At 35.1% G+C, this 15,205-nt stretch overlaps 1 protein-coding gene and 1 pseudogene across 3 annotated transcripts in view; one reads left to right on the top strand and one right to left on the bottom strand.

Annotated features, from left to right (window-relative positions):
* SKAP2 (src kinase associated phosphoprotein 2) overlaps nucleotides 1-15,205 on the top strand; it is a 174,217-nt gene that overhangs the window by 85,051 nt on the left and 73,961 nt on the right. For all 3 annotated transcript variants that reach the window (XM_041727753.1, XM_041727752.1, XM_041727754.1), the window contains exon 5: nucleotides 14,784-14,861. In XM_041727753.1, the coding sequence (XP_041583687.1) occupies nucleotides 14,784-14,861 (78 nt within the window). The remainder of the gene's footprint in view (nucleotides 1-14,783; nucleotides 14,862-15,205) is intronic.
* On the bottom strand, nucleotides 6,169-6,753 carry LOC121474691 (annotated as a pseudogene).

Below are 15,205 nucleotides of genomic sequence, written 5' to 3'. Positions count from 1 at the left end.
TCTGTTTAAAGAAATCTGTTTTCTTGCAAATGTTCTGTTATGTCATGATGGGAAGGCTTTTCAGAGTTGAGTTGTATGTTGAAGGGTGAGCTGGAAGCTATCTAGGCAGTGAGGGTAGCAAGGTGTGATATAGTGAAGAAAGGTGAGTAGCATATTCCAGGCAGAATGAGACCTTGTATGGATATGTGAGACTTAGCCTATTTGAAGAATAGCCAGATACGTGAACAGTCTCAAAGTGTAATACCTCCATATGAGTTGAGAGGATTGTTTTCAAGCTATATTATTTTACCATAAAACAATACATATTTATTAAGTTAAATCTTTCAGATTAGTAGTTAAAGTTTTTCTAGCTGTGATTTAAATAATATAAATTGATTTAATTTACTTAAAAACCTATACACATTCTCTTTTCTTTTTCACCAAAATTCTATTATGTGAACTTATAAATGTAATACATGCTTGTAGCAAAGAAAATATATCCTCCACCCCCCCCCAAAATCCCTAGAAGTAAGAACTATTAATTGTTCTGAATATCCTTCCAGACATTTTTCCCTGAATTGTACAAATGTGTGTGTGCTAGAATAGATATGAAATCAGAGTTTTTAAATTAAAAATGGGATATCATTGTACATATTATTCTGTACCTTATGTTTTTCACTTAAGTATCATGATCATCTTTCTCCATTAGTGCATATCTTTCTCCATTAATACACATAGATCTACACATGCTTATTTAAATGATAAGCATTATTTAAAATGGTTTCATAATGTCTTTCCTGCTGGACATGTTCTATTTTTCTATCACAAGTTGTGTTTCAGTATCTATTCTGGCATATACACTATGAATGAACCAGTGCTTGATATTTGTAGGGTAGATTCTTGGGAGTTTATTCTTAGGATATTGTCAAACTTTCATGCACAGAACTGTAGGAAGTTACAGTCCCAAAGGGAATGCAGGAGAATACCCTTTCTTCCCATCCTTCCCTGTTTGGTGGTATTAATCTTTTTAGTTTTTACTAGTCTCACAAAGTTAAAAGGCAGTATCCTGTTTTATTTTGTTTTCTTTAGTTTTTAGTGGTTTATTCATTTAGCAAAATTTTTTTTAACATTTTAAAATTTAAATTCAATTTGCCAACATATAGCATAATACCTAGTGTTCATCCCATCAAGTGCCCTCCTCAGTGCCCATCACCCAGTCACCCCATTCCCCCACCCACCTCCCCTTCCACAACCCTTTGTTTGTTTCCCAGAGTTTCATTCAGCAAAATTTAATGAGCACTTACTGTGTGTCCAGGCATTAATTTGGCACTGGGGATATACAGTGGACAAGACAGTGTGGTCTCTGAGTTCATGGAACATTTTTAGTAAAGGTGAGGGGAGCTAGGGAAGAGACAGTAAATCAGTAAACATTATCTTTTCTTGTGTTTATTGGCTTTTGTACTTATTCTATGAATTGCCTGGTTCATATTCCTCACCTATTTTTCTGTTAAACTCTCTATCTTCTTCTTATTGATTTGTGGGAACTCATTGTCTCTTGTGACATCCATGCAAATATTTTTTGCTACCCAACCCCTGAAAAAGTCATCATCTGACAAATTAATGATTATACTAATTCTTATCCAAGTATGGAATTGTAATACCATACCTGATTTCTAATGGGTGGTGATAGATCACTGAACTTTGGACCAAGTGTCAGATTTCCATAGTTTTCCATCCTGTGAGGAATTTATAAGAGTTCTTTTCTTTTTCTTTCTTTTTTTTTTTTTTTTAAAGATTTATTTATTTATTTATTTATGATAGACATAGAGAGAGAGAGAGAGGCAGAGACACAGGAGGAGGGAGAAGCAGGCTCCATGCCGGGAGCCCGACCTGGGACTCGATCCCGGGACTTGATCCTGGGACTCCAGGATCGCGCCCTGGGCCAAAGGCAGGCACTAAACCGCTGAGCCACCCAGGGATCCGCTTTATTTCTTTTTTTAAGTAGGTTTTGTGCCTAACATGCTTGAGCTCACAATCCTGAGATTAAGAGTTGCATATTAAAAAAAAAAAAAAAGAGTGGCATATTCTACTGTACTTGCCAGCCAGGCACCGCAAGAGTTATTTCTTTTCTCTAATGTAATGTATTTTGATATTAAAAAAAATACATTATAGTTTTGAGTCTTGCATGAGCCTTGAGGATATCCAGATGAAGGGAACTTAATTGAATTCATAGATTTGTTTAATAACTATCATCTCATTATTAGGAAGATAGATGTAACATTATGTATGTAAAAATTTTTTTGTGGTGAGAATATACATCATAGTCAATTCATATATGATTTAATTATAGGCTGAATTTGTAGAAAACATGTAATGGAATATCATAAGAGGTTACCATATCTGGATTGATTTTGAATAAGTTGTATCATATCATTTATTCATATCGAGTTGGAGTGGGATGTATATTTTTGGATTTTAAGTCTTTTTCCATGTTTTTGAGAGATCCTTGTGTGTTTCAAATATTCATGAACAAACTGTGGATTCAGATTCAGAGTGTTTTACAGCCTTACACCTCCCTGAGGTAAGTGCCAGCCCTGTCATTGCAGTGAAAGACGACAGCCCACCACAGCCTGGTGCTCAGGGGTGTTTAGAGAGGCCTGTCTGTTTGCACCAAGTTGCATCAGTTGGTATGTGTTGCTAGCACATGTTTTATTCCAGGAGATTCATTTTCAAAGTTTTAATTTGACGTTTTTAATGTGAGTCAAAAACTTAAACCTCAGTGGTGAAATTGTTCAGGTAATGATGACTCTTATCTGGGAGGAAAGAAGACCACAGACAGTTAGGCTGTGGACCTCCTGCTCTGTGGACTTAAGGCTGGGATAGTGCACACAAGAACAGATTCCTAGATTGCCTTATGGTGTCTAACTCAGGGTAAATATCAGTTTCTGTATTTGGCAGTTGATTTTGTTATATCCTGGATACTCATTTTTGAAAAATATGCTGAAATCATGTGCCTCAAAATGGGCAACTTTTCATATTATTTGTTCCAATTTATTTTTCTCCTTTTTATTGTAATTCTTATTTTATGTGGGCTGTTACAAGGCTCAGGCCTGAACTGGAGTGTTATTAAGGAGGCATTAAAGTGGGGAGGAGAGAGGAGGATGCTCCAGTTGTGGTGGCCCTTTCCGGCTCTCTTGCCTGCCCCCACCCCTCCTCAGTTTCTTCTTCCCGTACTCCACATCAATGGGGGAACCACACCAATTCTGATGAAAGAAGTATTACATCTTTATGAAATTATTTTAATGACCCAAAAGTTAGTCTGTAAATAAAATTACCCTCCTCATTGGCATTTTATATATCTGATATTTCCCTTCTGTCTTCAGTCTTGTGCTGTTTGCAGAACTCTATTTTATCAACTTATTGACATTTTAAAAATTTTGCATTAAACGTTATCTTAGAGCATGTTTTTAAGATCCTAGAAGTATAAAGTGAAGTTTTAAAAACATACCACTAAGAGCAGTGTACATATTTTATTTCAAAATTCTCCCTCAGCATTTTATTATTATTTATTTATTTATTTATTTATTTATTTATTTATTTATTTATTTATTTATTTATGATAGTCACACAGAGAGAGAGAGAGAGGCAGAGACACAGGCAGAGGGAGAAGCAGGCTCCATGCACCGGGAGCCCGACGTGGGATTCGATCCTGGGTCTCCAGGATCGCGCCCTGGGCCAAAGGCAGGCGCCAAACCGCTGCGCCACCCAGGGATCCCTCCCTCAGCATTTTAAATAAGTATCCTTAGTGATGTGGATGCATGCTTCAGTTTGAGAAGCACCATCTTATGATGCCTTGCTCAAAGTCTAGTGAAAAAGACAAACTTATGGATATATGATCTTAGCCTAATATTGTTGGTGATGCCACATGAATGTTTCTCTTCCTGGCCAGTCTCTCCACATATGGCTGTTAACAGTTATTCTGCTCTGAAGCTAAGGATCAGAAAGAGGATTAAACATGTGGTCTGCTTTTATTTTCAGACACTAGAAAAAAAAATGCTATACATCAACTCTTCAAACATTGAAGTTTTAATGTGTGTTCTTCGGTAATTTACTCTATTACATAGATAACACTGCTTTCTAATTCTTTCAGTTACCGGGGTATAAATTATTACCAGTTCATACTAAAGAGTAGACTTGGGCATTTTGTCATTCTCAGTAACATGTCATTCTGTGTATGTTTTGTTTATGTGAAGTAAGCATATGCTTAAACTTCTTGTAAGCTAGAATTATTCTGGCACTGAGTTAGAACTTTTAGAAGCAGTTGCTGATTTGTTTTGTGTTAAGGTGATCTTCATCCAGACATATGTCCCTGTAAAGCTATAATACTTTATAAATTTTTGGGTAAATTTATAAGTAAGAATATCTCAACATTACTCCCAGCCTGGCTGATTGTTAGGGGTATTGCTCTGAATTAGTAACATAAAAGAGCGTTGTTGGTTTCTTGCAGGGGTCATATCTTGTGTTTGGGATTTAATATTTACCAAAAGTTTGACCAAGACAAATAGTATTTTGGAAGGATTGTGTGAAAAATGTGCAAGGTGTCTATTCCTGTAGGTATTCTATGGTCTTATCCTTGAGTTTAACAAAGCTATTGGGAGCTATATACTTGGGCTACTGGGTTTTGTGCTCTGTAGAATTACTTTTAGTAAATTTTGTTTTGGCATTGTGCTGTTGGCTTGACATGAGTGATGTTATACAAAGCAGCCCTGTGAACTTACTGTAACAATGTTATTGAGGACATTGAGAACACATGGGAAAGATTTCTTTCTCATTTCAGTACCAGGAATCAGGAATAGTTGTGTATTCCTCCTTGAGCAATCAATGATCTATATTTGTCTTATGGGTAATGAATCCTATAATTCATTATTTCTTGCCTGATGCTGGTTGTTATAAAGCTTGTAACTGAGTTTTTGGCCCATTCCCACTAAGTGTAAATGACTTTGTAGTTCCAACTTGTTTTGTGTTCTACCCTGACTCCTAGTTGTGCCTTGATTTAGTACTTTTATTTTTTAAAATTTGAAATAATGTCATTTATAGAAGAGTTTCAAGCGTAGTACAGATAATTCCTATTATACTCATCATGTAGATTTTCTTAAGTAATTAACTTACAAGGGAAAACCTGTAAGGCTAACAGGAGATTTTTCAAAAGAAACTTTAACATTTAACATTTTTTACATTTGGATATTTGTTTTCTCTATATATACACACAATTTTCTCCTACTTGTTTTAATTTCCATGCCAAATGTATCTGTACAAATGCCTATAAGATGCTTTTTGGTTGAGAGGGGGGAGAATGAAGCTTTGTATTACTAAATGAACAACAATAATAATAGATGTGTTAATTTCACACCTATATTGAAAAAGGAGACCCATGGAAATACCTATTTCAAATAGAAGGGAGATAAATTGTGTGTATGTGGGGGTGGGGGGTAGTGGGAGAGAAAGGAAGGAAAGACAGAGAACACTCGTGTGTTTCAAGAGGATGCTTTAGTACTTTGGCAGAAGAGGTAAAATGCCAAAGGCTTTTTTTTTTTAAGATTTTATTTATTCATGAGAAAGGCAGAGACATAGGTAGAGACATAGAGGGAGAGGCAGGCTCCCTGAGGGGAGCTCAATGAGGTACTCAGCCCCTGGACCCCAGCATCACAACCTGAGCCAAAGGCAGATGCTCAACCACTGAGCCACCCAGGAGCCCCCCAAAAAGGCTTTTTGATTTACATAAAAATTAGAGAATTAGTTTCTTAAATAGAAATAAGTAATAAATACTGAGACAGGAGGAGTGTTTGGAAATGTATTTACTTTAGTAATCAAGTGCATTTTGGTGATCACGTAATCAGAGTGCATCGTAAGTAGAGTCTTAATTCAGAATAACTTCATATTTGATAGTTTTCATACTAGTATATTTTTATATGAGCAGTCATCTGATTTATAACAAGATGTAACAATATTTAAAATGTTACAAAATATAAATTTCAAAACAACATAAAAATGAGTATATTTAACCATAAATTAAACTCATGACAGAGCAAATGGGTAAGAAGAATAATTCATACTATAGCATACTGCTAACATGAGCTGGCAACAGAGAAAGTTAGTAAAAGAAGGCAGAGAAACTCTATCTTTTAGGAATTAGAACCAAGGGGCTTCATAATCACTTGGCATCTGCTCAATATTGTACCTATGGTTAGAAATGTACATTATGGGAACCCCAGGGATATTCTGGATCCTTTGTTTAAGGTCCCAGTCAACTGTGGCTACAATGTAACACTTGTGCTCAGTTGCTCTGTATTAAGCAGTCATCTGCATGGGTTCCTTTGTGTGTGCATAGCAATTGTTCAAATCTTGGATTCTTGGCCATCACTCAATACTTTTGCCCCAGTTTCTCAATTTCAGCCATTACACAGTTATATACAAGGGATACACTTGGTATACAGACAGTCCATCACTGACTGTACTAAGTCTAGTTTGGCTTTAATGGAAAAGTTGATAAAGTTGATATCTACCAGGATGTGGTAAGGTGGGCGCAGCTGTGTGTAATATTGGAAGAATAAGCAGGAAGGATGTTGGAGGGACTTCCCTTTCCTTGAGTATACTGGGATCTTTCTTTTCTTTCTTTTTAGATTTTAATCTATCCTTCTCTTTAAGCCTCTGATCTTGGAGACTAAGCATTTGCTTCATGTTCACATACTTTCTTCCTTTATTTTGCTTCCCCATGTTTATGCCACATTCTTGTTTCTTCCTCATACTAGAATTTTTCATTTATTTTAATCACCCCTCAGTGATATTCTTTTGGGAGATGGAAATAGAATGACAATTGTCTATATATGTGTTCTCTTTCTTCAAGGTGAAACAAAATCATATGTCATATTGTATGATTTGGAAGACACTCTAAAAAAAAAAAGGAAGACACTCTAACTCTGCATACTCTGCATTTCAGAGTTACAATATGATCTTCTATCATTAAGGTTCTAAATTTTTGTACACAAAAATAGGAAAAAATAAATGAATAAAAATGAACTCAACATTGCAAGTTAGAAAAATGTTCATTTTCTGAAAATAATTGTAAAAATTTTTAATTTAAACCTCACAACATAAAACAGGTTGCAAAAAAGAAAATCATCCTACAATTTATGGGAAAATAAAACATAGTAGAATGGAAAAGAGCTAAAGCTTTCAGTCTAAATTATATTCATTTCTTATTTTTGTGTGATTTATTAGAAGAATCTTCAGGCAAAAAGAGTCTCCTTTTCCTTCCATAATGTTTTCCCTTTAATAATTTGTTCCATGTTTGTGTATGTATGTGTGTGTGTAAACCAAAATGGAAGTCTTTTAAAAGACATGTTTAGGAAGCAAAATTAACTTCTCTAAAATCTTGTAGAAAGTGAAACAAACATCCTAGAATTTTAAATTTTAAATTAAATACTTTAAATCTATCATTCTACTGTTAAGGAATTAATTTTAAATGTGATTACTCTAATGCCATAGAGTAGTGATTCAATACTGTTGTATTTTAGTTTCTGTAGATGGCATTCATTTATTTCATCAACAATAGTACATAGCGCTTTGAGAATGGGCTTTGTTGGACAGACCTAGGGGTTCTGCTTTTACCACTTGACATGCCATTGGTGACATGCGACTAATAATTGCCTGCCTCTTGGGGCTGTGTGAGAGGGAAATGAGGTGATGACTTGTATCATGTTTAACTCATGGTAAAGGCTTAATAAATGTTAGCTGTTGGAATTATTATTACCTTACCAAACAGTGCTAATATTTGTTTATATATATTTGTTATTTAAACTATGATGCTTTTTAAAAAGAATGTCAGGAACTTAGTCTAGGGATGTGAAAAGGTTGGTTTTGATACAGAGATAGTACAGGTATGGAAGGAGGAAGATCCATTATTAGTTATTCATTAAATTGTATACATAAGTTATTTGACTTCTATTTTAAAATGTTTTCAACAAATTTTCAATAGGTTGAATTTATTTTTCCTGGCTTTCTATCTTAGGTAATATTTAGAAAAGAGCCTGGCACATAATAAATAGTAGTAAATATTTCTTTAATAAATGAATTAAGAGTGTTCCTTTTCATTTATACCAATCTTTACTAAGTACAGTATCATCAAATATTTTTTTCATGCATCAGATTTTTTTTTTTTGCCAAGTAGCTATAGCTGGAAAGGAATTTGCATTGTTAAAAGGTATTTGGCTTTCAAATTTTATTACAGTTGTTTATTTTTTTCAGCTTTCTTGTTTTCGTGTGTATAGAACCCTGGCTTGGCCAATTTGAATTGCCACAGTAATAATAATAACTAACATTTCTTAATCTTAAATGCTACCCTACTAAATCTTCACAGTAAGATTTAGGATCTGAAAAGTAAAGTTAATGAAAGTAAGCAACTTGCTTATATTACAGAGCTAGTAGTCAAGCTGCAATTTGAATCAAGACCCAGGGTTTTAAACACAATTCTGAGATGCAAAATCAGATTGGGGACAACTTTTTGTGTTAAAGATGACCATTAAGTTAAAATTTAGTTCATAATGGTATATGTTTTATATTATTTAGAATGTGAAAATTGTGATGTATTTAGAATTTTACTTTTAACTGAAATAGAAAGTATTTCCATTTTAAGCTTGTATCTCATTTTCTCAAAGTATTTGTATATCAGAGACTGTTTTGAAAAGTTTTTTTTTCCCTGAATTTAATTCTTTTCTTGCAACAGAGAAGATGATTAAGATATAGGCAGACACACACACACACACACACACACACACACACACACACACAAACACGACCAGTAGCCAACTGGTCTGTATAAGAGGGATGCAGTGGGCACAACAATAGCTCCCCAAAGAAGTCCTTCTTATCCTTGGAGCGTGTGAATATGTTGTTACCTGGCAAGAGGGAATTAAAGTTGCAGGTGGAATAAGGTTGCCAACCAGCTCACCTTAAAATAAGGAGATTATCCAAGTGGGCCCAATGTAACGGTTCCTAAGAATCCTTAGGAAGGAGGCAAAAGAATCAGAACCAGAGAGGACATTGTGAGAAATATTCAACTGGCCATTGCTGGCTTTGAAGATGGAAGGGGGGGCAATAGTATTCAGTGAAGTAGGTGAGACTTTAGGAGCTAGAAAGGCAAAGAAATAAAATCTTCCCTAGAGCATCCAGAAGGAACACAGCCCTGCTGACATCTTGACTTTAGTCCAGGGAGATGCTTTTTTGGACTTTAGACTTCCGAAACTATGAGGTGATAAATTTGCATTGTTTTAAGCCACTAAAACAAAACAAACCAACAAACAAAAATGATATGGGCAGACAGAGTAGCTGAGAAGTTACTCTTTATAGGAGATAAAATTTGATTTAAACTCTTTCTGTGTAATTTGGAATGCATGGCTGGCTCAGTCCCTTGAGCGTGTGACTCTTGATCTTGTAGTCATAAGTTCAAGCCCCATGTTGGGTATAGAGATCACTTAAAAGACTAAAAAATAAAAAACCAATCCTATGAAATAGTTACTGTCTCTATTTAAAATAAATAAAATCTTTCTGTTAAATTTAATGATATATTATTAAAAAACAGCCTTTACCGAAATATAAAAGCATAAAGGTTGTCCATATGAATACTATATGAAATAGACTTGTTTGTAGAATGAAATTTTATATTGAACCTGATTTTTAAATTACTGATTCAATATATTGATATGCTTTCATTCTTATAAATAGTTGAGGGAGTCTTAGAAGAGTTTCTACAAATTAATAACTCTGGAATTTTTAGATAAAACATTTTTAAATTTCATTAGAAATAATTTTAATATATTATAAAAATGGGTACCTCATGATCTAAAAAATTAGTCCAAAGAATCAGAAATCTTAAAGAGATTTTCTTTACATCTAATTGTTTTTTGAAGATTTTATTTATTTATTCGTGAGAGATATAGGAAGAGGCAGAGGCAGGCTTCTTGCAGGCAGCCGGATGTGAGACTCGATCCTGGAACTCTGGGATCATGCCCTGAGTTAAAGGCAGACCCTCAATCACTGAGCCACCCAGGTGTCCCCTTTACATCTAATTTTATGAGCTGGGGCAGCACTCCTGTATTAAAAATTTATCTAAAAAAACAGTCTCTAGATATGTACTTAGGTAGTTCAAATTCTGATTTGTACTCTAAAGTAAAAGAAATAGTTTTAAGTGAATGGAAAGGATAATATAATTCTGTGGATAATATAATCCACATACTTTGATCTATGGCTTTTTGACATTATTTTAGTAGATATTGATGAACACACTTGATTTCAGATTTTTTTTAAAGATTTTATTTATTTATTCATGAGAGACACACACAGAGAGAGAGAGAGAGAGAGAGAGAGAGAGGCAGAGACACAGGCAGAGGGAGAAGCAGGCTCTATGCAGGGAGCCCGATGCAGGACTCGATCCTGGGTCTCTAGGATCACAGCCCAGGATGCAGGCAGCACCAAACCGCTGCGCCACCAGGGCTGCCCGATTTCAGATTTTTCTTAATTTTGATTCTTAGTTATTCCCTTAATTAGTCTATGATTGCCACTTGAATTTTACATATTTCGGTAGATTTCCAAGAAAATTAATAGCAGCCACAATTATATATGTATATGTTTTTTGATATAAAATAGAAACTTTTGATGGACTCAACAGAATCTTATGTATCTTTTGGGTCATATTCATGAAGCTTCTCCTGCATGCATATAGCTGTTACCTTCTTTGGTTTCAGATAAACCTATTGGAGACAAAAATGGTAGAACTCTCATGAGGCTATTGGAATTTCCATTTCAAGAAGTAAGAGTTAATAAAGGCAAACACAAATTAGTCTAATGGGTATTCAGTTTTTGCAGGTGGCTTTCAGAGTGACTTGCCACTTTACAAAGGGGCAAAGAGACTAACAGATGGTAAACCTGTGAGTTGCAGCCTCTGCTTTTGCCCCTCAGTGTCATCACATGAGTCACTGTATCTATCAGTCTTTAAGGCTTTGTCCCCAAGGCTTAATTCCCCTAGGAATTCTCTGGTCCTATTAATAGGAAGCTGACTATTGTTGTGTCTAAGCATAATATTAGCCTATTTTCCTTTCATTTCTTTTTTTTTTTTTTTAAAGGAAATGTCATATTAGCCTTAGAGATCACGGGTACTAACATGTTCATTGGTCAGCCTTTTCTGAAAAGAGCAATAATGGGAAGTGAGAAAATAAGCTCTGTGGAAAGAGTATGCTAAGCTAACATAATTAACAATCTTTTAGTTCTTGTAGTGATTATTTTCTTAAAGGTTATTATTGTTTGATTTGAATTCAAATTGAATACATAATAATTCTCTTTTTGCCACTAAAAACACTGATAAAAGATGATTTGGAATTCCAAATTTTCCATGTGGAGGGAAGATTTATTAGGATATGAAAAATATTTAATTTACATGTTTCTTTCACAGATATTCCAGACCTAGATTCTAGCTAGGAGTAAACCTTTGAAAGGACAGAAAATTTTTTGCTAAGTCTAAAGAAAGTTGTTAGTTGCTGTACAAAAAATATGTTGTGTACAGTTGCCACATTTGAGATCTTTGAAAATTGAATCCATCTTTGACCTTAGCCATTTGTTACTGAAAGTACAAGAAAAACATTAATGTGGATATGTTTCATGGAGTCCTAGGATTGGAAGGGCTTTAGAGATAATATAATCTAATTTTTTCATGTTTTAGATGAGGAAATTGATACCCAGTGAGGCTTAGTGACCTAAGGAAGGTCACAGATTTGCGGTGCTTAGATGTCATTACAGACCTCTGTAACCTATACCATGCATCTTAAAGTCAGTATCAGTGTAAAACTCAGTCTCTAGGTATCTGCTATAGCACAAAACCATTTTATTTAATATTTATTTATTTTTTTTTAATTTTTTTTTATAATTTTTATTTATTTACGACAGTCACAGAGAGAGAGAGAGAGAGGCAGAGACACAGGCAGAGGGAGAAGCAGGCTCCATGCACCGGGAGCCCGACGTGGGATTCGATCCCGGGTCTCCAGGATCGCGCCCTGGGCCAAAGGCAGGCGCCAAACCGCTGCGCCACCCAGGGATCCCCTTATTTAATATTTATATCCAAGTTAAGTTTAGGTTTCTTGCCCTTGCTAAGACACAGTCTTTGTTTTGTTTTGTTTTAGTTGCCAGATATACTAGTGAATTTTTGTACTTAAAATTTTTTAGAATAAGAAAAAAGTGTCAGAAGCTCTGTGTCTTTATTATATATTCTCTAGAAACAGAGAAAATAGCATCTAACTTTGTGCAAATGTTAAGTAAAATGTAATTAAATTGTATTTGTGGAATAATGAGTTCTGAGCCAGTAATAGCTCTGGGAACTGAAGCTCATTTATAGACTGTTTCCTAAAGCTAAGTACTCAATGTACCCTTCAGACAGCAGAAGTGTCTGCAAGATACCGGACATCATCTAGAAAGATACAGGAAACAAAACAGAAAGCATTTTCTACCTTTATACAAAATTACAATGCATGAAACATTACCCCTGAAAATAGACTTTTGTTTTGATGACCATTTCTTTAAGAAAAATGAACTTGAACTAGAGAAGTTATTCTAGACAATAAAATAACCACTGAGTTGGTCAAGTAGGAGAGGGTATTGCCAGCATGAAATGAGAAAATGACTAGTATTCTTAGAAAATTGAAGCCAATAGTGTTTTTTTATGTGTATATTTTTTTATTGGAGTTCAGTTTGCCAACATACAGTATAACACCCAGTGCTCATCCTGTCAGGTGCTCCCCTCAGTGCCCATCACCCAGTCACCCCATCCCCCACTTACATCCCCTTCCACTACCTCTTGTTTGTTTCCCAGAGTTAGGAGCCTCTCATATTTTGTCACTCTCTCTGATTTTTCCCCACTCGTTTTCTCTCCTTTCCCCTATAATCCTTTTCACTATTTTTTATATTCTCCGTATGAGTGACACCAAATAATGATTGTCCTTCTCCGACTGACTTACTTCACTCAGCATAATACCCTCCAGTTCCATCCACGTTGAAGCAAATGGTGGGTATTTGTCGTTTCTAATGGCTGAGTAATATTCCATTGTATACATAGACCACATCTTCTTTATCCATTCATCTTTCAATGGACACTGAGGCTTCTGAAGCCAATAGTGTTTTAAACATAAAGCAATCATCAAGTGAGTAGACACTATTAAAAAATGAAGAGGGTGTCTATTTATCAAATTTAGCAATGCTAGAATGACCAGGCATTTTAAAAAGTTTATCACATAGAAGTTTAGAAAAGGGAGTACTATCCCCCAAAAGAGGTGGCCACTTTTAAACTCAGTATCCCAACTCTCAGGTAAGAATGAAGAATTTTAAAAGATTTGATAAACTCATGGATGTTTTATTCATATGAATTGAGAGAATAAAAATATATGGTTGAGAACTTGTCCTTAACTTTTTGCAGTTCAAGGAAAACACTCACTTCATGTGGTTGTAGTAGATCAAGATCCAGACTCAGGGTGAAAATTCTTATGATCAAAGACAAACTTTTTCATGTCTCTCACCCCCACCCCCGGTGTTTATTAAGAGGAATCTTCAGTTGTTTAAAACTAGAGGGAAAAATTATATTAATTGAAAGTTTAGTGTTCATGTTAAAAACCATACAAATGTTAAGCAGCAAAGCAAAAAGCCAGGAAGATGAGTAAGTCAAATGCCATCCGTATGATGCTTTTTGCATCCCAGGGCTTAGTTGAACATCTGACTCTTGGTTTTAGCTTAGGTCATGGTCTCAGGGTCATGAGATCAAGTTCTCCCTGCTTGGCACTGGGTCTGCATGAGATTCTCTCTCTCCCTGTGTCCCTCCCTCCACTCATGTACTCTCTCTTAGAAATAAATTTTAAAAATCTTAAAAAAAAAAAAAAAGGAATTCTACATCCCAATTATATAAAAGCCTGAGCAAAAGCAGAGTTCCACAGAAATTAAACTGCAGTCCTGCTTAGTTGGAAGGGCAGGGGGAAGGAGACGAGAAGACTCTGTGCTGAGTGCAGAGCCCAACATTGGGCTTAATCTCAGAACCTTGAGATCATTACCTGAGCCAAAATCAAGAGTTGGACATTTAACTGACTGAGCCACCCAGGCGTCCCTCTTTTAGATCATTTTACCTAATTTTGGACTCTGAAATGTCCTAGAAAAGTCTAAAGCATTCAGTTGAATGTCTGTAAGATTTCTCTGTATTTGCTGTGTACCCAGAGAAACAAATTTTAGCATTTGATTTTTTGGGAAAAAAAATCATTTTATGTTTTACTTGGTAGGAATAGAAATATACAGGTTGAGAGTCAACAAGCATTAACATTTTTGAAGAGTTAATATAAGTGGAAAGAAGCTTATATGATTTATTTGAAATTCCTAACTTCTCTTTCAGGGATTTATGGCATTTATTGATAAGAGTTCCCTGATCTTTTCCTTAGAGAATGTAGATCATAAAGTATTACCCTGTAGAGATCATCCAGTTATATAATATTACTTTATTTGTGGGATTATACCATATTAAGATATAGTTCAGAACACTTTTTTCCTCTTGAGATTTACAGGAGAGAGACAAGTCTATGGAGTGGATCTGAAACAAAGCTAATAATAGACTTGAATTTAATTAATTTGGGTAACTAAAAGTACACTGAACCTAATGAGATCTGGTACTTGGTTTTTCTAAGATGGATTATTCATGACTTTTTTTTTTCCTCCTCTACTTCCCATAGGAAACCAGTTTCCTCCAATTGCAGCACAGGACCTTCCTTTTGTTTTAAAGGCTGGCTACCTTGAAAAACGCAGAAAAGGTAAACTAGAAGATTCTAAAAAAAAAAATCTAAAAATGGCTTAATCCTTACATAAAACATGAGTGCAGTATACATATGGAGCCAATATTCTCTTTAAGCGATTGAAAGAGTTTTAAAACTGTAGGAAAATCTGAATAACATTATCCCCACCACAAAATACAGTTTTTAGCTCTAATCAATTTTTGATAACAAAACATTTGGTCAGGTTCCTAGTTGCCAATCTTGGTTATTTGTAAATGACTCAGGATCAGTTTCCTGCCTCCTCGAGGAAGGCTGAAGGCCATGACGGTGTTCTCAAGGATGGGATTTCTCCCCATTATCCCACCCGGCTGAGCAGCAGGTTA

This window comes from Vulpes lagopus, chromosome 13, assembly GCF_018345385.1.
Source record: "Vulpes lagopus strain Blue_001 chromosome 13, ASM1834538v1, whole genome shotgun sequence".
NCBI lineage: Eukaryota > Metazoa > Chordata > Mammalia > Carnivora > Canidae > Vulpes > Vulpes lagopus.
This window is presented reverse-complemented; position numbering and strand designations above follow the sequence as displayed.